At 40.2% G+C, this 23,464-nt stretch overlaps 1 protein-coding gene across 3 annotated transcripts in view; it reads left to right on the forward strand.

The window, feature by feature from the left end:
• HAG1 (histone acetyltransferase of the GNAT family 1) overlaps window positions 1-23,464 on the forward strand; it is a 66,774-nt gene that overhangs the window by 41,151 nt on the left and 2,159 nt on the right. Inside the window, exons 10-14 of one of the 3 annotated variants that reach the window (XR_013254362.1) lie at window positions 1,860-1,978; window positions 2,604-2,697; window positions 10,078-10,219; window positions 10,979-11,062; window positions 17,031-17,105. Coding sequence is in view for 2 of the 3 variants with exons in the window: in XM_077391930.1 (XP_077248045.1) it covers window positions 1,860-1,978; window positions 2,604-2,697; window positions 10,078-10,219; window positions 10,979-11,045 (422 nt within the window). In the remaining variant the exon portion in view is untranslated. Of the gene's footprint in view, window positions 1-1,859; window positions 1,979-2,603; window positions 2,698-10,077; window positions 10,220-10,978; window positions 11,063-16,367; window positions 16,887-17,030; window positions 17,106-23,464 lie in introns of those variants that run through there. The other 2 variants (XM_077391930.1, XM_077391929.1) reach the window with 2 other exon arrangements.

A 23,464-nucleotide genomic window follows, 5' to 3' on the forward strand; every position in this document is an offset into this window, starting at 1 on the left:
GGCTAGAAGAATCACTTGTTTAAGCCATCTAGAAAGGAAACTAACAATTGTATAGAGAAATTAGGGATACTTACGTGTTCTATGATTGAAGTAGAAGAAAAAATTTAACCGTTTTCTTGAATTTCTTCTCATATCCGAATCTTCTTTTCCAAATCTCTATTTTTCTCTCTATCTCTACCTCACTCAATCTCTCTTTCTTTCTTTTCTCTCGACCCCTCTCTCTCTCTCTATTTTATACTTTTTCTCTCTCTCTCTCTCTCTCTCTCTCTCTCTCTCGCCTCTCTCTCTCTTATCCCACGCCTTTTTTTTCTCTTTCTTATCCCACCCCTCCTCTCTCTCCCTCTCTCCCTCTCTCCCTCTCTCTCTCTCTCTCTCTCTCTCTCTCTCTCTCGTACGAAAAATTGGATAGAGAGAGGGACGTCCAGCTATTTTCATATATATAAAAAAAGAAAGAAAGATGAGAAGGAAACTATAATTATAGTGTTTAGTCTGAATAAAATTGCTTTTGTGTCTAAGTTTCTTATTTTAGTAAAAGTCCTAATCTATATCTTTTTTTTTCAAACTAAAGATATCCTATAATCTAGGGTACAATAGAATATTTGAATATTTATAGAAGTTATGAATTTCGATGGCCACCATGGGGTCCACCAATTTTATTTTATGTGCATATCCCAAGTTGGGAGATGCGGCAAAAATTTTGGGATAGGGAGGTATGGCTAAATTTTAGGAGTTGGAGGTGCGGCTAACTTTTTGGAGGCATCTAAAAGCTAAATCTAATTCTCCACTAATTTTTACAATGCCAAAAAATACCCTTAAATCTCCTTTTGGTACAATACACTAACTAGGGTTAGTTTAGTCTCACATATTTTATTAAAATTAGGGTTCAAATAACAAAACTTTATATTTAAAAATCTAAATAAAGTTTCGGTTGTTACATGAAGATTCAAAAGAGAAAGAAGGAAAGGATTTAGAATATAAAGAAAGATATTAAGAAAATAGAAAGAACCCAACAGGGGTATGGATTTAGAAAAGAAAAGAGATTTGGGCTTTTGGTTAATGGATAATGGAGGAATAGGAAGTGGAGTAGAACCCAAAATGGGTTTACGGAAAGGAGGGAAGAGGGTTTCTTTTAATTTTTATTTTTTTTTGGATTTACGACAAAGTGAAGGAGTTGGTTTTACGGAAAACCCAACATAAGGGTTTGCACGAGTTGAGAGATGGATGGCCCCAAATAGGGCAACAATGTACAATCACTACAATACCCTCTAAACTACATGTAATGACTAAACTACCCTAATACATGTTATTCAACACACACACACACACACACACACACACACACACACACACACACATATATACATATATATATATATATATATGAGAAAAGTGTTGAGCGCACCATATTTTTGGTGCGCTTAATTGGTTATAACGCCTCCCATTGGTTCGCTTAAGTGGGACCCAAACATTTAAACGAATGGGAGGCGTTATAACCTCTTAAGCGCACCAAAAATGGTGCGCTTAAGCGCACCAACATATTCCTCTCTCTCTCTCTCTCTCTCTCTCTCTCTATATATATATATATATATATATATATATATATATATATATATATATATATATATATTCAAATATTCAAGTTCATAGTACATTTATGATTTGTCCTATGGTTCAGCTTTTTCATTCGAAAGTGTAAGCATATTTGATATCCATCCGTTTTGAAATTATGTTTTTCCAAACTTTACTTGTGGGAGATATTTTGTAAACTTTTTCCAAGTCAAACTCTGGTAACTTCTGTTGGCCATTTGGCGCTGTTTTCTGAGTAATTATCTGAAATGAGGTGTGTCTTTGATTGATAGGAGAGGCAGGTTGGACTTCCGATCAATGGGGTCATTCACGGGTTAGAATGACAAATGCTTCTCCTGATAGTGTCACCTATCGCCAGTCATTGAATGCCTTCATGCGTACACTGTTAAAGGCAGGTTTCTTGTTGTAGTCCTAAATATTTTCTTTTTGTTTATTACTTTCTAGCTCTATTATTTTTTGCTTAAAGATTTCTCATATTCATAATGCCAAATATTTTCTCTTTGTTTATTATTTCATCCAGTGATACTATCTACTTATCTAGTAACCCCTTGACCAATGGCATACCTAATTTTGTTTGCTCTCTCTCTCTCTCTCTCTCTCTCTCTCTCTCTCTCTCACACACACACACACACACACACACACACACAGTTTTGCCTCTATTTCTGATTTGTGCACTTTGGGTACATTTTCCAAAACTCGTTCCTTTTCCTCCTAGCTTATTGAAATGAAAGATAATGTGAATTATTTGTCTTACTGAAGACCCTTTTGAATTAAAATGGAAACGTACTTTCCCTCCAGATTACTTCCAAGATTCAGTCTGGAGGCTACGTAATTTTGTTTACTGAAGACCCTATTCTAGTGTTCTGGATTTCTTAAGTTAAGATAATGATAGTTATAGACTTATAGTGGGTAATCCTAAGTTTAAGTTGGCCCTCATGGAGCAATGTTTTGAGTCTTTTGACATTTTAGAGTGTAGCTTAAATATTAAAGAACACTATGGCTTTGACTGTGTACAGATGATAAATGACCATCCTGATGCTTGGCCATTCAAGGAAGCAGTCGATGCACGTGATGTGCCTGATTACTACGACATCATCAAAGACCCCATGGGTAAGACACTCTACGAGGTTTTTCCAAGTCAAAAACCTCTGTTTTGGATTATTTGCATTATCCTTGAAGATATCATCATCTTAGTTTTTTAGCTTGTGCAGTAGCTTACATAAAGTATAAAATCTATTGGCATTGTCCCTATCCTTTGATTAACTTTATGTACTTTTAGTTCTGATAGTGTCAAGAATCAAGATCAAGATCCTCAATGGGTTGATTGAATAAAAAAAGATCTCGTATTTTTTCTAACCTCATTAAAAAAATGTTGTAAAGTGGTCATTTACCTTTCAGATCCTTCATGGATCCAGAGCCACACCCCCTAGTTCTGTTGTTATGGAAAGTGATTCCTTTTAAGCTGCATGAGCGTAGAATGGTTAATTCTTTGTGACTTTTCATGGGAAGCAGTTAACTTATTCAACATAGTTGGTGATGATTCTCACAGGCATCTTATTGATGTTGGTTGAGGCCATGGTTTTAAATTTCGGACTTGTCCGAAACCGAAATTTCGGGCGAAATTTGGGATTAGCTCACGAAACGCCTATTTTTTGGGACGAAATTTCAACCGAGATTACCTAAATTTCGGTCATTTCGTTTGAAATTCCCGAAATTTTGAGAATAAAAAATTTATTATTTTATTCCAAATTTCGACGAAATTCCCGAAATTTCGAACGTAATTTGGTAAATTTTGAGAATTTCAGTTTCAGTACGTTTCGGTCCTCACCGAAATCTGAAATTTCGGTCTGAAATTTCGGATTTCGGTCGAAATTTAAAACCATGGTCGAGGCTAAAGTGATGGTGCAACTAGGGGTATTCTTAGAGGTGGTGCTTTGCGCGGAATTGAGGTGGCAATGATCCGGTAGAGTGACTTTTGAAATTCTGGAATTAGTCCTTGATTTGCTTGTGGCCTCTTGTCATTCCTAGTGCATGCTGTAATCATGAAGTCTGAAGGATGGTGGAAAGTGAGAGAGGCGGATAGCAGAAATTCTGATACCTTCTTGAAAGGTATTGATTGCGGAAGCACTGTAGGTTAGGGTAAGGTATTACGTAATTATAGGGAAAGGGAAAGGAAAAGGAAAAGGAAAGGGAAAGGGAAGGGGAAAAGGGTTGTGGAAAAGATGGAAAAGGTCGCTTAAAACTGTTGGGAAAGGGCACTAAAAGAATTAAAAGGGTGTGAAACTAGTGAAAATCCTTCTTGAAAGGATGGTGGTTGTGTGGGGAATTCTATAGATAATCTAATGGAGGTGATCATAATGGGTCTCAAGGTTTGTTAAGGTGCTTAAAGAAAACAGGAAAGGAAATAATTCTTGGAATGGTTTAAAGTGGGAATAAGGGAGGTTAAATATTTAAGAAAGGTTCTTTAAGGATCTTGGCTGGTTAAAGAATAAAGATTGTCCTTTTCAAAAAATGAAAAGAAAAAAGAATACAGATGGTAGTGGTTCTTGTGTAGTTATAAAATTAAAAAGGTGATCAAGAAGAGGTTAAAGATTCTAATTTTCAGAAAAAAAAGAGGTTAAAGATTTAAAAAGGAAGGAGGATTTAGTTACAAAGAATTGGTTAGGAATTGATAAGGGTTGTTAAAGGGGAGAAGGTAATTGGTTATAGTTACAAAGAATTGGTTAGGAAGTGAGAAGGGTTGTTAAAGGGGAGAAGGTAATTGGTTATCAAGATAGGGTAATTCTTGGTTCTTGGAAATCAAGATCTAGAAGTTGTTAAAGGTGGGTTAAAGAAAACAAGAGGATAGGTGAATCGGTTGTCATAAAAAGGAATTTGGGTGGCTGCTAAAGGAGGGTAAAAGATGGGCTGGTTCATGAAAAACCGTAAGATGTAATCGGTTAGAGTTTGGATAGGTTACAGGTGTAACAAAGAAAGATGTTGATGGGTTTTAAGAAAGGGTGAAAAGGGTGGTAGAAGGAGTGAATCGGATGGGAATAGGGTGATGATGTGGAAGGTTTAAGGTGTGATCGAATGGCTTTTTTGAAGCAGGTGGAGCAGCTAGCAGGAAATGGTAGCAAGGGCTGTAAGTGAGGCTGAGAAAGAGCGTAATAGGATGGATGAAGGGAAGGGTGGAGGGCAGTAGTTCAGCTCCTAACTTTTAAGGGGGCAAAGGGACTGATTTGTGCATGACTGGAGATGGGAAGTAAGGTGGTTATGGATGAGGTTTTAAGGGCTCTTTGCTAAAACAGTTTGGGGATGAGCAGCAAGGTGGGTAAAATTGGATTTTAGGATAGGTTTTAGGGAATCTGAGAACAGGTTTTAGGGACTGGTTGAGGGGCTGAAAATGATGGGTGTGTGGTGGTTGGAAGGAAACCTAGGTTCAATCGGTGGAATGAAGGCTGTGATAAGAATAGCGGAGTTGGCGGTTTTGACAGCAATTGCTGGGGAAGAAGGAAGAAATCTGAAAATCGTTTCAGTTTTACAACTTCAATTCCTAGGAGAAAGGGGAAGATAAAAAAATAGAATAAAGTTCCTAAAAAATAAACTTTATTTCTTAAACTCAACCTTGCAATTTCGTTTTACATGATGTATGTTTATAGAGTTGTTTGGCCATCTCCTAATCCTACTCAAACTCAATAGGAATAAAAAGAGAAAAATGCCTATACTTTCCTAGCATTGGACGTCCAACACAAGAAGTCCTAAAACTTCTAAGATTCCTAAAACTTCTCTTAAAATATCTATTGGTAAAGCTAAAACTATTTGAATTTAAGATCCTTGGTGAAACAAGGATTATCGATTTCAACTTCGTCCGTTATCTGGATGATCTTGCAATGATTGGACTCGGAAGAACACGATCTGGCATAATCTCGGTCTCGATCATCGATAAGTGTCATCCTGTGGTTGATCCAAGGGTGCGAAAGGATTCGATCATGGCTCTGGAGTTCTCGGCCTTCAACCGGCATAGATGCACCTGCATTAGAAAGTTAAGTTGATGGTGGACATGGCACAACGGCATTCTGTGAAGTACATATGATTGTTGCAAAAACTCCGCTGCTGCATTTATTGATGTATGGTGTCACTTTTGCTCAGATGGTCCAGCCAATCCCCACAGTACATGGATAGTAATAAGTCTCACTAGTATCTCACTTTATGCTGAAATGAGGTGACAATGATCCTCTGGGAGGAACTGCTGGAGATCTGGAATTACCTTCACTTGTTACTTCTTGTAATGTGGTGGTGGTGGGCCTCTGGTAAAAATAAAAATAAAAAAACCTGTGAAGATGCTGGACTGTTTGGTTGATGGTGAACATGTCGTAACATCATTGGCAATTGATTAAATAAATTGAAGATCATTTAAATCTCAAAAAAAAATTGAAGATCATTAACAGTCACAGGCAAATCACAGTAACATTGATGCTTCCAAAACAAAGTCTAATGGTAAAGGCAGAAAATAATTATTTTTCTTATTAAAAGATTCGCCTCCTATCTCTATATTGGAATTAGAGAGGAATGCGGAAGATCATGGTGGGGTGGGACTCTGCTTGCCAATCATGAACACCATTATTTGGAATATCAGGGAGCTGGGATCAGTTCAGAAATGCAGGGTGGGGCGAGCTTTAATTTCTATTAGGAAGCTGGAGTTAATAGCAATCTTGCAGTCTAAGCTTGAGACTGTTGATAAAAATCTAATTAATCATATATGGGGACATGCCAATAGACAATGGACTTTTATCCCAACGGTAAACATTGTGGGAGGAATAATATTGCTCTAGAACGTTCATTCTATTTTTGGAGAAAATGTTAGTCGAGTTGAATACTCATTATCCATTGAGGTTTCTCGTAGAATGGAAGGTCATAAATGGTTATTTAAGACTCTGCAGTGATCAATGGCGCTTATGGGTCAAATTAAATAACTTAAGAGAACTCTGGCAAGGTTCTTGGATAGAGTCTGCGTGCGCGCGCGTGTGTGTGTGTGCGCGCGGGCTCGCGTGTGTTGGGAGGGGCACTAAGCTTATTGATAAATAGTGAGGAGAAAAGGGGTCTCTGTGTGTGTGTGTGTGTGTGTGTGTGTGTTGGGAGGGGCACTAAGCTTATTGATAAATAGTGAGGAGAAAAGGGGTCTAGTAAGTGCTTTTCAAGTGAAAAGAGGTGCATGTATAATTTTCAACTTACAGCTTGCAGACAAAATCCTCATCTTTTGAAGTGACTGAAGATTTATTGATATAACATACGAAGGTTACATGAGTAGGGACCAAGAGTCCCCCATTTGCTCCTTCTCATGGTAGCCTGGGAGGGAGCTCCAGGGCCCTAGGAGATAAGCTTTCCAAATCTTTCCCCTTTACAAAACTGTTCTCACTCACATATTTCATTATATTTTCCTTAATAAAGGCACTAAACAAAAACTGAAACTACGTTTTCCATGAAAGCCAGGTATCCCTAATAGCTTTCAGAGTCGATTTTCATGGAAGGTATCAACTGCACCTACACCTCCCTTCACCAATGCTTGCGATTAGAAACCAAAGACTGTGAGAAATCTTAATCGAGGAAAAACTATACAAAACTAATCAGAATACAATGGTGATTGAAATTTGAATTAACCCCTTCCTTTTTTTCCCCACATCCCTCTTCTCTATGTCGAAGAACATTTCTTTTTGTCTTTTCAAGATTTTCCTGGTACCCTATTCATAGGTGGTCCCCCATTTTTGTCATTTTTCAAACTCATCATAGAAGACTTTTTCTTCGTCTTCTAACATTTCTTCCTTGTCCTCCTCTGAGGACACCTCATCCGTATTCAACACCGTCTTCTCTTCTTCCTCTGAAACTTGCATCTTTTCCTCTGAAACTCCCAACTCTCCTTGATCTGCTCTCTCAATGTAGGATTTAATTTTCCCTCTAAATTCTGCTTCCATTGAATCTCTTATCATTTTAGACTCCTCATTAGGGAAAATTATACCCTTCTTCTTTTCCTTCTTTTCTGCCCAGGCGGCCTCCAACCGATCCTTTCTTTCCTGTCGTTCCTCTTCCAATCTTTGTTGAAAGTCTGTCTCCTTGGGTTGTGATACGCTGTCTTCTCTGCTAGGCCTTTTTCCAGACAGCTGGAGAACTCCTTCCACATATTTCTCTGCTTCTTGTTCGAGCTTTTTCTGTTGTATTTTCTTGAATTCCCTTGCAATTTCACTTTTCGAAGGGGATTCTTCACGTGATCTGTTCTTTTTCTCCCCTCTACTTTGGGGTTCAATCTTCCTTTTACCTTTTTCATCCACTCTTCCCTCGTCTTCTAAGGACGAGGAATCACTTCAGTACATTTGAGACGAAATGTTGTTTTTTTTGCTTATTTCTGTTTACGTGATGTCCTTCCCGTTTCTTCTTAGGAGCTATTCTCGAGACTTCTTTGAGTAGGTAATTGTAATGATGCCCCTTGGTCTTATCGAGGTGATGTAGTAGAAAGTCCTTACCCGCATGTAAACTTCGTGGCTTCCAATCATTTTCACCTTTCCGGGCCACAGGGCATTTCTCAAAAGCTCTCGAATCCCGAGTGCGGAAGTTCTTTTTGTAGCCAAACTTTAAGTTTTTCGAGGCTACCCCCAGTCTGAAGTCCTTTCTCCCCCCATGACTTGGTTTTGCAGCAGTACCTTTAGGAAAGTTTAGCTTTTCCTGTCGTCGATTTAAACCACCCCGGTTGTGAACATCCACACCAGGTGTTGAGGCATTATTGCATTAAATGCGGCATAGTTGGCAGTCTCAAACCTTGGCCTTAGAGATCCAGCTGGAGAAGTCATAGCTACCGACTGGAAGGGTGGAAATTTGAATTTGAAATTCAACGGCTCCTTTTGACCTTCCAGTACTTGCCTCGAATTACCATTTCTGTCCACCTTTTCAGCCATGATCGCCTCCGGTACCGGAGTGAGAAAACCGGTGATTTTTTTCCGATCTAGCTAGCAGTTTGGGGCAAAAAATCCTCATTTTCCGCCTCAGGCATACATTTCACTTGGACTAAGTAGATTTTATTATCCACTTTTAACTTAATAAATGGCGTAATTGACTTCCAGCACTTGGTTCGGACTTTAAGTACACAATAATCATGGTTTCCTGACAACTGGACTTGAAGCACCTAGCCAAACAGTTTTCCCAAGGCTCCAACTGTTGCTAATGACCAAACATGAAGCGGAATGTCGTGAAATCTTACACACTATTTTGGCTCCAAAGTGAATCGCGGGGCTCCAAACTGCTGCAAAACCAGTTTTCCCAAAATCCTCATCTTTCTTATTGCTCAGGAGTTGGAAATGAGAAACATCAAAATGATATTTGGATGCTTCGAAGCTCCAACTGTTGCCAATGACCAAGCATGAAGTGGAATGTCGTAAAATCTTAGACACACTATTTTGGCTCCAGAGTGAATCACGGGGCTCCAAACTGCTGCAAAACCAGTTTTCCCAAAATCCTCGTCTGTCTTAATGCTCAGGAGTTGGAAATGAGAAACATCAAATGATATTTGGATGCTTCGAAGTGATAGAATTCTTAAAAATTATATTTTGGAAAGTTTGGTGGCGGGTATAAGGGATTTGGGGTGTCTCCAAGAAAGTTTCCACTTACCTATCTTGGTCTTCCATTGGGATTTGGGATTCATGCACGATACTTATGGGATATGGTAGTTAAAGGGTTGAAAAGAACCTAGCATTATCATTAAAAAAAAATGAAAATAATCTAGCTCCATGGAGGAATGGTCATTTGTCTCTGGGTGGAATAATAACACTCATCAAAGCATCTCTATCAACTTACCGGTTTATTTTGTCTCTTCATCATTTGTCTACAAAGATGAAAGATTGCCAAAACTTTGGGAAAGATTCAAAAAGATTTTCTTTGGGAAGGACGAGAAGAAAATAAAAGAATGAATCATCTTATGAATTGGGATAGAGTATCCAAAACAAAAAAGGTATGATGGCCTTGGTATTGAAAATCTCAAGTGAAGAAACAAAGGCCTCTTAGCGAAGGTTACGGAGGTTCGAAAAGAAAAAGAGGCCTTATGGGACGTTATTATTGCGGAAAAAATAGGCTAGGATGGAGGGAAGGAGAGAGTAGGAAACCACCCATGGGTAAAGGTTCGGGGGCACAGCCTTTTATTTGTAAATGTCAGTCTTTTGCTTGTGATTTGGCTCATACTCGTCTTATGAACTGTAATAAAAACCATATCGTGGCAAATGAATTGTATCCTGTTGCAAGACAGAGTTGAAGATATCAAGAGTTTTGAGTATCCATATTTCTTTATGCAGCACATCAAATCAGTACTCAACTCAACTCAACTCAACTACGCCTTTGTCCCAAACTAGTTGGGGTCGGCTTGCAGCATATCAAATCAATACTAAATATTTTTTTTGTTAGGTTCTTTTTAAAAATGAGATATTTCTATCACCTCTCTGTAACTATTTCTTTGATTCTTTTGTTCAACAGATTTAAAGACGATGTCGAAGAGGCTGGAGTCAGAGCAGTATTATGTTACATTCGAGATGTTTGTTGCAGACGTCAAGAGAATGTTTGCTAATGCACGCACTTACAACTCTCCCGATACCATCTACTATAAATGTTCAACCAGGTGAGCAGCATGGCATATCTGTTTTATTTATGACAAGTAACCATAATATTTTAATGATTTTTAAAATTTTAAAATTTTAAATAATAATAATAAGGTTATGACCAGTATTATTGAAAATTTAAATAGGTTAAGTAAATATAATATTTTAATTTCATATAAAAACTTACTATTCAGATGGAGAAAACTTAAACATGCGGTGATTGTAAAGCCATGGTAGGAATATAAGAAAGAAACATGTAGTGTCTGTGTAGAGCTACATACACAATACTTGTCTAGTACTCACAATCAGATGTTGGTGATGAGTGGGGACCAAATCATTATCATGGCTTTCCTAGCAATTGGTTGGCCAGTCATAAATATTTCTCTCGAGAAGGGCGTATATAGGGGTATTTTGATTTTTTTATTTGTTTTGTATTTTTGGGTTTATATTGGCAAAACATGGGAAGAATAAAATATAAAAAATATAAATTTAAGAAGAAAATTAGGACAACGAATAATGTTGTCAATTTATCTCTACATTTTTCGTATTATTTTTGCAAAATCTCTGGAACATTGAGGGATTGTCATTTTATCAAAAAATATCATATTATTTTTAAAGATATCGAAGATATTTGTGACTATAGGCCGCTCACAGGCCGCATTCAGTCGCCATTGTCTGAGCATGGTCAGAAAATATTGATCATTCTGGGCATACATTATAAACTCAGTTATTCCCTTTTCATTTTGATTATACTGACAAATACTCTCTTTTATGGTTAGGCTGGAAACCTTCTTCTCCAACAAAGTCCAATCTGGTCTCCAATCTTGTATCAAAGTGCAGCAGTAATGTTTTTTCCTAATCAGGTACACAAGGGGTTGCTCCCTGTAGTTTCAGCCCTCAGGAAATATTTATTTAAAGTTAAATAAAGGCCTATACTCTACTCATAGGAATAGGACTAGTGTTAATTAAATATTTCTTGAATTCATGTTGATAAGCTGTTGGATTTTTAACCCTTTTAGAACTTTAATTAATGAACAATAGTATGAAATTTTTTTAAAACTCGGGAAACTAGAAAAGACATGCCCAATGTCTATAATATTTGGCTATGTTTGCCAACCTTTAATTTTTTTTTCCATGGAATATTAGTCTATCAAGTGGTGAGAGAAGAGTAAGGAGGGTTGGGGGTACGAGTGAGGAGAGGCTGAGAAGTGGCTTAAAAATTGGGGAAAATATTTTATACTTTGAGTGGAGTTTTTTTTCCTACCAAGAGTGTCGGTTACCTTGTGATTTTAAGTACATGCCCCATATGTGAAACCCAAAAAGTGCCTACCAACACTATGTAGGTTACCTTCTGATGGATCGACGGACGGTCTTGATTTTACGTACATGCTCATATGCCTAGTAAAGCCCAAAAAATTGCCTTTTTTATTGTAAAAGTGACTTTCTGCTAGCAGTTCTCAGATATTAAATTGGGTTCTATCTGCTATTAGTAAAAACTTTCATGTTTTCTGTTGCATTGATCAATTTATTTAGGAAATTGGGGTTCATTTGTTTTATGATCCAAACCGTTTATCTGTTATGAAAATCTTCTGGATCTGACTGTTTTAATCTTTCGATTTTAGCTGTCCATTTAATGACGCAAATCGGAGGTGGGACTGTTTTAACTCTTCAATTTTTAGCCGTCCTTTTAACAACCACAAATCGGAGGCCTAGATACCCTTTCTGTTTGGATTGCAGGGAAATCATGTGGAGGAAAAATTTACAACTGAGAAAAAAATTATTTTCCATGATTTAGAGAGATGATATGACTATTAGGGCTGCTAACGAAGTGGCTGATAAGTTGGCAAAAGATGTAGTATCGAAGCAGGATTTAGAACTTTATGATTTTCTCCCTCCTTAATTGTTTCTCCCGGGGCAGTTTCAGTTCCGTGGGAGTGTTATGTTTTTCTATTTCTGTAAGGGGGACTTCCTCAGTCTTCATTTAATATATTCTGCTACCATTCAAAAAAAAAAAAAACTTGGGTCTAGCCGTCTAGCTCACCAACCTGATTTTTGGCTCGGGTTGGGTTGGCATTTCTTCGGCTTGGGTTGGGTTAGGTTTGGAAAAAGCCAACTCGATTTGATTACGGGTTGGGATAAGGGTTGAGGCCTTGGGCTACCTGACCCAACCTCCATCCTCTAATTTTATCATGATTTCTTTTCTTTCTTTCTTTTTTGTCCCTAGGGTTAACCTGAACCCAACCCGACTCAGCCCAACCCGATTTGGAAAAAAAAAAGTTAGACGGGTTGAGCTAGGGTTGAGAGATTTAGCGGTGGGTTGGGTTAGGGTTGACCATCCTTGACCCAAGGTTCTAGTTGGGTCATGTTAGGGTTGAGGGAATGCTATCCTGGGTCGGCTTAGGGTTGGCCTCAACCCAAACCAACCTGACCCGAGTTGTACCCCTATTGGTTCTGGTCTATTTGTAGGGATATAATCATAAACTTAGTCACTCAAAATGAAACTTGAACCAGGCTGGTTGTACTTATCATTTTCATGTGTAACTAAACAATTGAAAAATAGAAAATTTTGGGAAAAAAAAAAGACAATTCTTTCCAAACTTTTCCAGAAAATTCCTGCAATCTAAACAAGGCGAAAAGTTTTCACTGGAAGAGGAGTTTTTCAATGTTTTTCTTACGTAATTACCACATATTGTATTTTTTTCCCAAAATTAAAATGTTCCACTCATTTTCTAGGATTATTTTAACTTTATTGGGGCATGGATTTTTTTTAATGGTCAAATAAGGTTGGTTCGCTTGAACAAGGAAAAAATAAACACAGTATAGCATGGGTTTTTCTTCCAACAGATTGTGATAAAAAAACTCTTACCTAAAAAATGGGGTTACCAAACCTCTCAATGAAAATTAGGTAAAGTTTCTTCACAATTATTATTATTATTATTATTAGGGATTTGCTAGGGACCATCGCAGAAAGGCATTTTGCGGGTCACTTTTGCAGGAGGGAACCTCCAGACTAGGCTCACTTTTTAGCAGATTTCGTCTTATTCATTGTGTCTGTTCTCTCCTGCAAAAGTGAGCCGTGAATGGCTTTCCGCAAAATTGCCTAGCAAATCCCTATTAAATTCCCATCATTCCCACTCCATTTTGTGTTTTCTTAAAAGTGGGCATTTTTGTCTCCTTCTGTTGTCTTTTCATTTATTTTTATCTTTGGGTAAAGGAACAATATCTAGAGAATGTTACCCACGCTTTATGATATAAATTAGAGAGGAGGCCATCAGATTCTCTGCCCTTCAAAAATTTGACAATGCCCAACATTCCTTAGAAGGCCATCATCTTCATCATCCTCTAGATTTGGCTTGCCCCACTCTGGGGGATACCGGCAAAGATAGCCCATGGCAAAAGGTTCAAAGAAAGAAAGAAAGAAAAGGAAAATCCCCGGCTATCCTCCTTCGCCCATCTTCTTCTTGTGTCCTCCCCTCCCTTTCCAAGCCTCCCCCAAAATTAGGTTAAATATGGGGTCTTGGCTGTATTGAGGAAGTTTTGTTATGGTTGTTGGCATGTTGTGCCCATTTCATATTTTTGCTTGTTTTGCTTTTAGGGTCATTTTTTCTTGTTGAGTTGCTGCCCCTATGTTCTTTGGGCCCTCCTCTTTTTGTTTGTTGTGTAGTTCCTCTGTCTCCCTTGGAGATGGGGGTTGCTTTTATTTGTCCTTGTAAATATTTCTTATTTTAATAAATGAGGTAGGGGTCCACCTAACCCCAGCTTACCCATAAAAAAATAAAAATAAGAGTTGAGATTACACATCTATATATAATGTATATATAATGAGGAGGAAGGGCTGTTTCACTGTTCATGCCCACGTGGCAACCCTCCCCTTCCTCAAATCTACGTGGCAATAAAATTCCACCGTGGCGGTTAAATTTTTGTTTTTGGCAATTTCCATTTATATTTACATTTATTTGATTATTTCCTATCTAGTATTTAGTAATGTTTTTTGGCAATTTCCATTTAGATTTACATTTATTTCCCATTTAGTATTTAGGATTAAATTAAATCCAGCGATTCCCTTTACACCTCTGACGTTTGAGATCCCCTTTTTAAACTCTCTCTCTCTCTCTCTCTCTCTCAACAAAGCCTTTGTCCCAAACTAGTTGGTCAGCTAAATGAATCCTTTAGAAAAATTTCATGAAGAAGGAATCTACCCGGCTCTAATCCTGGGTCTAGTTGGGTTCTTCTACGTGGATCCATTTTCTTCCATTCTATCCTATCCAAGGTCTTGTTCTCTGTTATGTTCCTAGCTATCAAGTCTTTCCTCACTGTTTCTACCCAAGTTGTTTTCAGTCTGACCTTACCTCTTTTTACTCCATCAATTTGGCACTTGCATTTATCCCTCCCCTTTTTTAGCGCTCTATCTCTCTCTCTCTCTGCCTTATCCCAATCCTCTTCCGCCTCATTTTCTTCCCCTTCCCCTTCTCCTTTATCACAAATAACGTTTCGTCTCCTGCTTCGTATAAATTTTTTTCTGTTTTTCTCCATCCAAAAAATCATAAGATGTAAAGAGCATTTATTTATAGCAATTAATTGCAGATACATTTTCCTAATTTTGTTTTCGTAATATTGCATTTCATATATATGTTTCTCTGTTTACCATCCAAAGTGAATCCAGTGTATATCTCTTTGTTTTCCTAATATTGCATTTGATATAGGCGTCTCTATTTAACATCCAAAATCAAATCCAGGGTATATCTCTTTGATTTCCTAATATTGCAATTATTATAGATGTTTCTCTATTTAGCATACCATCTTCAGCTATTATGGAATATGAAACGATCAAGTGCTTCATATCATCCCTTACCTTATACATCAGTTCTCTCTCTCACAGAATCGGCTGTGATATGCCATTAATGCGTCTATTATAGTTAAGTGAATTCATTTGAACATTTTGATTCCTTTACTGATTAAAACCAACCTTCTAAAACCCGAAATGATTACCATTCCAACATAAATATGGTCCATCTTTCCCTCCCATACCACCAGTGCATAAGCAGCTCTGCTGCCTTGGCTATTTCATAACTACATAATCACCCTCTCTCTCTCTCTCTCTCTCTCTCTCTCTCTCTCTCTCTCCCCTGATTGAACAAGTAAACATCGAACGTCATAGGTAATTTCCGTTAGGTTCGGGGTTTGATATCATATTTTTTATAGGTTGCTTGGAAAGGAATGTGTTGGTATTGTTGGCGAGTTTTTTTTATATTTTATTTTATTAGTAATCGGGGTTAGGCAGACCCCAAGACCAGAGAACAGAGAAAAAGGAAAAAAACAAGATATTACAATCTATAATAGAGGGTTCCTTCATCATCCTCTTTGACATAGTCATAAAGAGGATGAGGGTGGGACACCCCTTGAATCCAAGAACCTTTTAAAGAGCAATCAGCTTTTGAAAGAAAATCAGCAGGTCGATTTGCTTCCCCCTAGATGTGAGACACCTTCCAAGAAACGAATTTTAAGAGAGTGTTCTTCAGATGAGCTAATGATAGTCTTTTCTTCCACGGGCATGGGACAGAGCCTTTGATTACATTCACTGCCAATAGAGAGTCCGACTCAATTCAAAGGTGATCAATATTAAGGGACGAGGCCAGGGAGGCTCCATAACAAATCGCTTCAAGCTCCAATTCCTGGATGGTCATTTGAATCTTGTCCTGGGAATACATGGCTAGAACTGAACTATCATTGGTACGCAAAAGACCCCCAATGGAGGCTGATGAGCTTGCCAAAGACGCATCACAATTTAGCTTGACACATCCAGGTTCTGGATGGACCCATTTACAGCTTTTGGTGGGTTTCTGGGACCTGAACAGGGGTAAATCGAAGGCCTTGGAAAAAGCCAGATCCCTGCTACTGTTTTGGCTATCTAATCTAAGATATATACATCTGCTTCTGATAGTGTGGAGGATATTACTCAGGATCACTTTCTTGTGAGAATTGTCTGCTCCATGTAACTTGTTATTTCTTTCCTGCCAGATGAGATAAATTGAGGAAGTAAATGCTATACGGATAGCGGTAGGCAGTTGATTTGAAGCAAGAATAGTAGTTCTCATCCATTCTTCTTCCTCCATAAGCTTTCTTCTTGGTTTCCTTCTAATATTGAATCGCCATAGCTCATATCTCCAGATCCAGGCCGAATACAAACACTGAAAGAATAAATGATCAATACTTCCGGATGCAGCTGAGCACAATGGACATCTGAGCTCCCTATTTTGGCCCAAAAAAATCAGCCTGTCCTTAGTGCTGAGTTTTTGGTGAAGGGCTAACCAAGCCGTAAAGATCATTGGTGGCGAGTTTACTGGTAACTTTCTATTATTTATCTATATTTTCTTTTGCGAAGTTGTTAGAGATGGAAACAAAGTGAATGATGAGATCCTTGGGCTTCCGTTGCTGAATGACACCTTCCCGCTCATGCCAAAGCAAACGAGCAATGATATGAGGCCCATTGTTTCCATCTATCCGTCCATAGCAACACCCTGCCGTTCTAACAGAATGGTGGACATCTGGTTCTATTTCAAAACCCGTTTTATTTATGGTCATTTTTATTTTTGTATTTTATCACCTTTTCGGTTCTGTTCTTTTTTGTTTAATGTTTTGGTATTTTCATTTCTATTGGTGTACCAATGATGTGGTTTTTGTTGCTGATTCTTGTAGACTTATATTTGAAAGAAGGCACTTATCAACATGACAATTGCTTTCTGCTTAAATTTATGTTATCAATATGACATTTGCTTTCTGTTTAAATTTATGTACAATTACATTTGTTTACTAATGCTTGTTGTACCACAGGTTTATATCTTTTCTTTGTGTTTCAAACGATGCAGAAAAATATAGTGGGAGTTGTCTTCTTACAGAAATCCAAATGTATATAATTTGTTACTTTTTGTCGTTTGACACAATCTAGCTCTATCATGTCTCTTAGTTATTGTTTGGGAATCTTTGTGTAGTTTTTTTATTTTTTATTTTGTGGTAAGTAAGCTGGTTGAGAAACAAAGCCTCAACCATTATTGAGCTACTGGCCCAGTCCCTATGTGTGTAGTTTGTTGAGACCAATTGATTTGCATTTAATTGCATTTGTTTGTGTAGTTTGTTTAGGACTTGGGCATGACTTCTTCTGCCGGAATGCTTCATAGGAGCTTTGAGTCACGATTTATCACTCAAGAATTACACTACCGAGCTTTCTTTTTTCCTCCATTAGTCATTTCTGTTTTTTTTTAAATAAATAGTACATACAATTCTCTTCTTTACACAACTTTAATTTTCCTATTCCAACGCATCCCCATGCTTTAGCTTCTCTGCATTTAGTATACATACATTGGCACCATACATTTCGGCATGTCCTGCATGTCACCCGAAATTCCAAGCGCCCTTCTCGCGCACGATTTCGTTCCCAAGATTTATGGCCGATTTGTTGTCTTCCGAACGAAACAGATTCGTTTGGTTTTCTGATCATGACTACCGATTTATATCTAATTACCGTATTTTGGTTTTCTATTCCTTTTTCTTCTCCCACTCTATCCCACCAACCGTCCAAGACATGGTTTCTTTCTGATTTGAGAGCCTACTGGTAGGTTTCCTCCATGGATGAAATGTCAAGAGGCAGTTTTTGAGATCTGTCGAGATTCCGGCAGATCTATATCTCGAAATACTAATTTAAAAAAAAAAAAAAAAGCTTATCTAACGGCCAAAAAAAATGGCAACAAGAAAGGTGCACTCCTGGCCCGCATGAGTCTAAACTGTGAACGGCCAAATCATTAGTAATGTTTAGATTTCTAAAATAAAACTCGCATTCACCCCCTTAGTTAAACCTGAATAATTAAAGCTTTTAAAAAGTTAGGCAAGGTCGGTGCTGTACGCTTCGTGCGGTACACCTTCCGACTTCGTAACCAGGTAACTTACCCAGAATTCTAAACGCAGACCAAATTAACAGAGTTAATCATGGGTCCTAGATCCCTAATCTAGGTGGCGACTCTGGTCAGTTGTTTCTTTCGTGAAGTTAGGACTTTTATCCTAAATTTGTGAAAAAGGCAATCATATTTAAAACCAATGGACAAAGGCGCTATCATCGTAAAACACCACCCTCGTGGGACCCCCCCCCCCCCCTAGGGCGTCGACCTAGGGAGGGAGGTGGTTTCTCCCTCTCGTCTTCCTCTCTCTCGTCCCCTCTCTCTCCCACATCTTCCCCTTTCTCAACTCCCTCTCTCTCCTTCTCTCTCTCTCTCCCTCTCTCTCTCTCTCTCTCTCTCTCTCTCTCTCTCTCTCTCTCTCTCTCTCTCTCTCTCTCCCCCCCCCCTATTGCTGACCCTCTTTTTACCGTCTCTCCCATTGTTGGCAAAAGATGAGCCACGGAGGCTGAATCGGGAACTGTGGAGGCCAGATCTGGAACATGGCCTTTCCATGGTGGCTAGATGTAGGGCTGTGGAGGCAGGCTCTAGGGCCATGGAGACTGGATTGGGAGCCGTGGAGCCTGGATCTGAAGCTATGGAGGCCGTGAAGCTGGATCTAGAGCTAGAAAAAACCGTGAAGGTTGCCGGTGGCCGTGAAAGGCCGTGGGGTGCTAGACCTGGAGCCGTTGAAAGCTAACGTGGATTATTGGATCCGGGGGTCATGGAAAGCCGGGGGCCATATATATGAATATGGTGGCCGGATGTTGCCTGGAGATGAGCCGATCTCACAGGAATTGTAGAGATTGTAGCTGGAGGGGTGGAATGGCCGGAGCTGGGCTCGAGAAGGCTGGATTTAATGGTGAAACAGCCGGATCTAGTTAGGGTTGATGGAGAAAGTGGGTGGGGGAGTCGTTGGAAGCTGTAGAAGGGGCCGATGTAAGGAAAAATGTGTCCGAATTCAGGGAAAAAGGAGGAGGTTGGATGTGGAGGTGAGGGAGGTTGTGATAGCGGCAATGAACCTTGTAGGGATAAGGTTTGAAGGAGGAGGAGGGGGAGGGGAGTATTAGGGTTGTTAGGGTTAGGGTTGAATGGGGAAGGAGGTGGGAAGTATTATAGTCTTTAGGGTTACGGTTTTAGGGTTAGGGCTTGGAGTATACTTTTGGATGTGATGATTTTTGGGTTAGTGGAAGTAGGTTTTGGAGAGGATGGTGAAATGATTTGATATATTTTTAATGGGGAGCCGTCAGGGCTTAGTGGTAGTTCGAGGTGAAGGCCGCCGGAGATCGGATGATGATGTTGGGTGTGCTAATATCATTTCCCTATCTTTTCTCTTTAAAAAAAAAAAACCCTCGATCTGCTAAGTTAAATTAGCTTTTGGTAGTTTCAGCAAAAAAAAATGAAATAAAATAAATAAATAAAAAAGTTGGGTAAACACAGAACCGAACCGAACCAACCCGATCAAGATCGCTTCTGCTTCGGTTCCATGTTTCGGTTCTGGGTCCCAACATTGGGTAATTCCCCAGGACCGAACCAACCCGAACCATGTCCACCCTTAGTTTTATCATAGTTTATTTCTTTATTGTTTTATTATTGTTGGAATATGTGCCTAAGGGCATTTAGGACTTTGTACATTCCTTTATGTTTTGGTATAAAGATATGAGTCAGGGGGAGATAACCCTAACTCATTTATTTTCTCTGTCTAAACTTTCGTCTAACATGGTATCAGAGCCTTAGGGTTTTCTGATCCCTAGGGTTCTCCAGCAGCCTCCATCTTCTCCGCCACCCCCCTCGCCGCAAAACCCAACTCCGGGCCAAGTTTCATCGGAGGCAAACCGGCACGCCGTCTTTTTCCTCCTGAGGAGGAGTCGTTCTATCCAAGCCGAAGGCAGTAGCCCCTCCGTCCCTCCCACCCGCCACGTCTCTCTTCTCTTCCCCCCTGCGCAAAGCTCCTGGTCTTGTACCCCCGCGCAGCAGCCCTCCACGCACCCCCCCCCCCCCCCCCAAAATTTTTCAGGAAAATATTTTCTTCCCAGCTTGGAAAACCTTTTCTAGGATTGAGGATCTGCACCCCCCCCCCCCCCCCAAAAAAAAAAAAAAATTTCCCAGGAAAATATTTTCTGTCCAGGTTGGAAAACTTTTTTCATGACCGAGGATTTGCACCCCCCCAAAATTTTTCAAGAAAATATTTTCTGACCCCCCCCCCTACAAAATCACTTTCCTGGAAATAAGTTTCCAGGGCTGTGTTTCGCCTCGCATCAGAATTTTTTTTTTTCCAGCCCCCAATTCCTAGGTTTGCTGGTAAGCCTCACACCCCAAGTTTTTCAACCCAAATCATTTTTCCGCCTCTTCCTTTCATCACTTGGTAAACCCTACCACTCTTTTCTCCCTGTTATTATGTGTTAGATCTTCATCTCTTACCCTACTTTGATTCTTGTTTGTCTTTGCGGCTCCCCTCTGTGTCTCATGGCTTCTCTCTTGTCAAGCTTCGTCGATGCCCGTCATTCTTGGAACCGCGTCTAGCTTTCTTGGCCTATCCTAGTTTACCCACCTATTATGTTATCTCCTGTTATTCGTCTTGGTTTGGATTGTCTGTTTCTTTCTTGCTTGTTGTTATGGAGGAGGTGCTTGACAATCCTTTCACAGGAGTGGCTCCTGGTGTTCGTCCGACACCCTCTTTGGCGTCTTCTTCGTCATCATCTCTCTCTGTGGATGAATCATTCCCACATATCACTACTGTTAAGTTGGATGGAGCAAACTATATTACTTGGAAAGCAGCCGTCGAGAAGTATCTTATTGCCCGTGGGAAAGCCCACGTCATTCGTCGTGATCCTCCTCCTACGACGGATCCCACCTTTGATCGATGGGAACAGGAGGATGCTCTTGTTTGCACCATTCTGTGGCAGAGTATGGCCCCTCACGTCTCTGGGCCCTTGATGCTTCTGCCTACTGCGAAACGAATATGGGATCAGGTTACTCTTCTTTACTCTGGCATGGCAAACATTAGTCGGATCTGCTCTACGTATTCTGAGTGGGTGCGTTTCCACTGTGGTGATCTTCCTCTTGCCACCCATTAGAGCCAATTCGTTGGCCTCTGTCAGCAGCTTAATGTTTACATGCCACTTACCACGGATCTCACAGAGGCTGCCTGTCAGAGGGATCAGATCCATGTTGTGCAGTACCTTGAGAGTTTGGGTCCAGAGTACATGCATCTTCGTCAGCAGATTATCGGTTCTGGCGCTATTCCTTCCCTTACTGAGGTTTACTCCCGCGTCCAGCATTGCTCTCCTGGTAATCCAGTGATATCTGTTCCTATTGATGGTTCTGCTCTCGCGACCTATAATGGCAGTACTCGCCCGCCTCGTGGTGGAGCCTCCTCTGGTTGTGGCCGTGGTCGTACCGGCCGTGGTGGTGGTCGTTCTGGTGGTGGCCGTGGCCGTTCTTTTTCCACTCACTGTCAGCGCGAGGGACATTATATTGACCATTGCTATATTTGCATCCCAAGCTTCGTCAGGCACGCTCGACTCACATGGGTGCTACTACTGCTTCGGTTTCAGATTGCGCTCCCTCTGCTTCTGTTCCTACACCAGCTGATTCCACCTATACATTATCCCGTGCCGATTATGAGGAGTTCCAGCGTCTGTGGCTCAGTTCTCGTCCTCCCTCTGCAGGTTTCGCCCAACCAGGTAGTTCACCCACTACCCTTCTATCTAGCTCAGGGTCATGGATCATTGACTCTGAGGCATCCAATCACCTGACTGGTAACTCTTCTCAGCTTCATTCTTTTCGCTCTTTCTCATCTCCCTCTCAGTCTATCACCATTGCTGATGGGTCCACTACACCTATCACTGGTGTTGGTCATATCTCCCCTCATCTTGCTCTTACCTTATCTTCTATTTTATGTGTCCCAAAATCACCATTTAGTTTACTTTCAGTTAGCCAAATTATTAAATATCTTCATTGTTCTGTCTCATTTTTCCCATCTTACTGTTTGCTTCAGGATCTCTCGACTGGGAAGACGATTGGAACGGGTCGTGAGGTAGATGGACTCTATCGTCTTGACTGCCGGCCGCCTACTGCCTTACATAGCTCTGTGGATACATTTCAGTGGCATTGTCGCCTGGGGCATCCTTCACTTTAGCGGCTGCAGCAGACTTCTCTGGTTCCCGGACCTTTTTTTAGTTTTTAGTGCGAGTCCTGTGACTCGGGAAGCACCGTCGTGTGTCGTTTTCGTCCCGGATCATTAGTCGAGTGTCTAGTTCATTTGAATTAGTTCATTCTGATGTATGGGGACCCTATAGGGTCGCGTCTAGTACTGGCTTTCGGTATTTTATTGTGTTTATTGATGACTTCTCACGCATGACCTGGTTATATTTACTTAAGAGTTGATCCGACGTGTTCTTTGCTTTTCGCACATTTCATTCTGAAATTAAGAATTAATATAATTGCAATATTAAATGTCTTCGTACTGGCAATGCTAGATAATATTTTTCTGTTACTAATGGCTTTCAATCCTATCTCTCCCAACATGGGATTTTACATCACTCTTCATGTGCGTACACCTCTCAACAGAATGGTGTTGCTGAGAGGAAACTTCGTTATTTGCTTGAAGTAGGTCGCACTCTTCTTTTTCAGATGAGTGTTCCTAAGACATACTGGAGTGATGCCCTTCTCACGGCGTGTTTCTTAGCAAATCGCCTTCCTTCCTCTGTCTTAGAGGGTGCCTCTTCTTTCGAGATTTTATCTCCTAGTAAGGACCAGTTTTCTCTGACACCTCGTGTATTTGGATGCGTTTGTTTTGTTCATCACCTTGGACCTGGCCGTGACAAACTCGATCCCCGGTCTGAGCGTTGTGTCTTTCTGGGGCCCCGTACGCAGAGAGACTATCGTTGCTATAGCCCTCGTCTGCGTCGCTGGTTTGTCTCAGCCGATGTTACGTTCTTTGAGTCTGAGGCATTCTTCCAACATGGCGCGGCATCTTTCACCCCTTCTTTCGAGTCCGAGGTCTCGCTTTCCTTACCAGATCTACCTGCTTCTCTTCCGTCATCTCCTATTTCCGTGCGGCCAGCTTCTGCAGCTTCTACTTCTTCTGCCATGTTGGAGAAGCCAGCTCCACCTAAAATTACACAGCAGTATCAGCGGCGCCAAGTTACAGATAGATCTCTTCTACCTCCTCTCGCACAATCATCTTCTGAGCCGATAATCCCTCTCTCCCACTCTCAAGTATCTTCTCTTCCGCCTTCCACTGTTGTTTCTGATTCTCCTATTGCATCTCGTACAAGATCCCGTTCCACTGCACATCCTATTTCAAATTTTGTTTCTTATGATAAGCTCACCAGT

Source organism: Tasmannia lanceolata, unplaced genomic scaffold (assembly GCF_043159265.1).
Source record: "Tasmannia lanceolata isolate RefF3 unplaced genomic scaffold, GAP_Taslan_0.1 ptg000012l, whole genome shotgun sequence".
Lineage (NCBI taxonomy): Eukaryota > Viridiplantae > Streptophyta > Magnoliopsida > Canellales > Winteraceae > Tasmannia > Tasmannia lanceolata.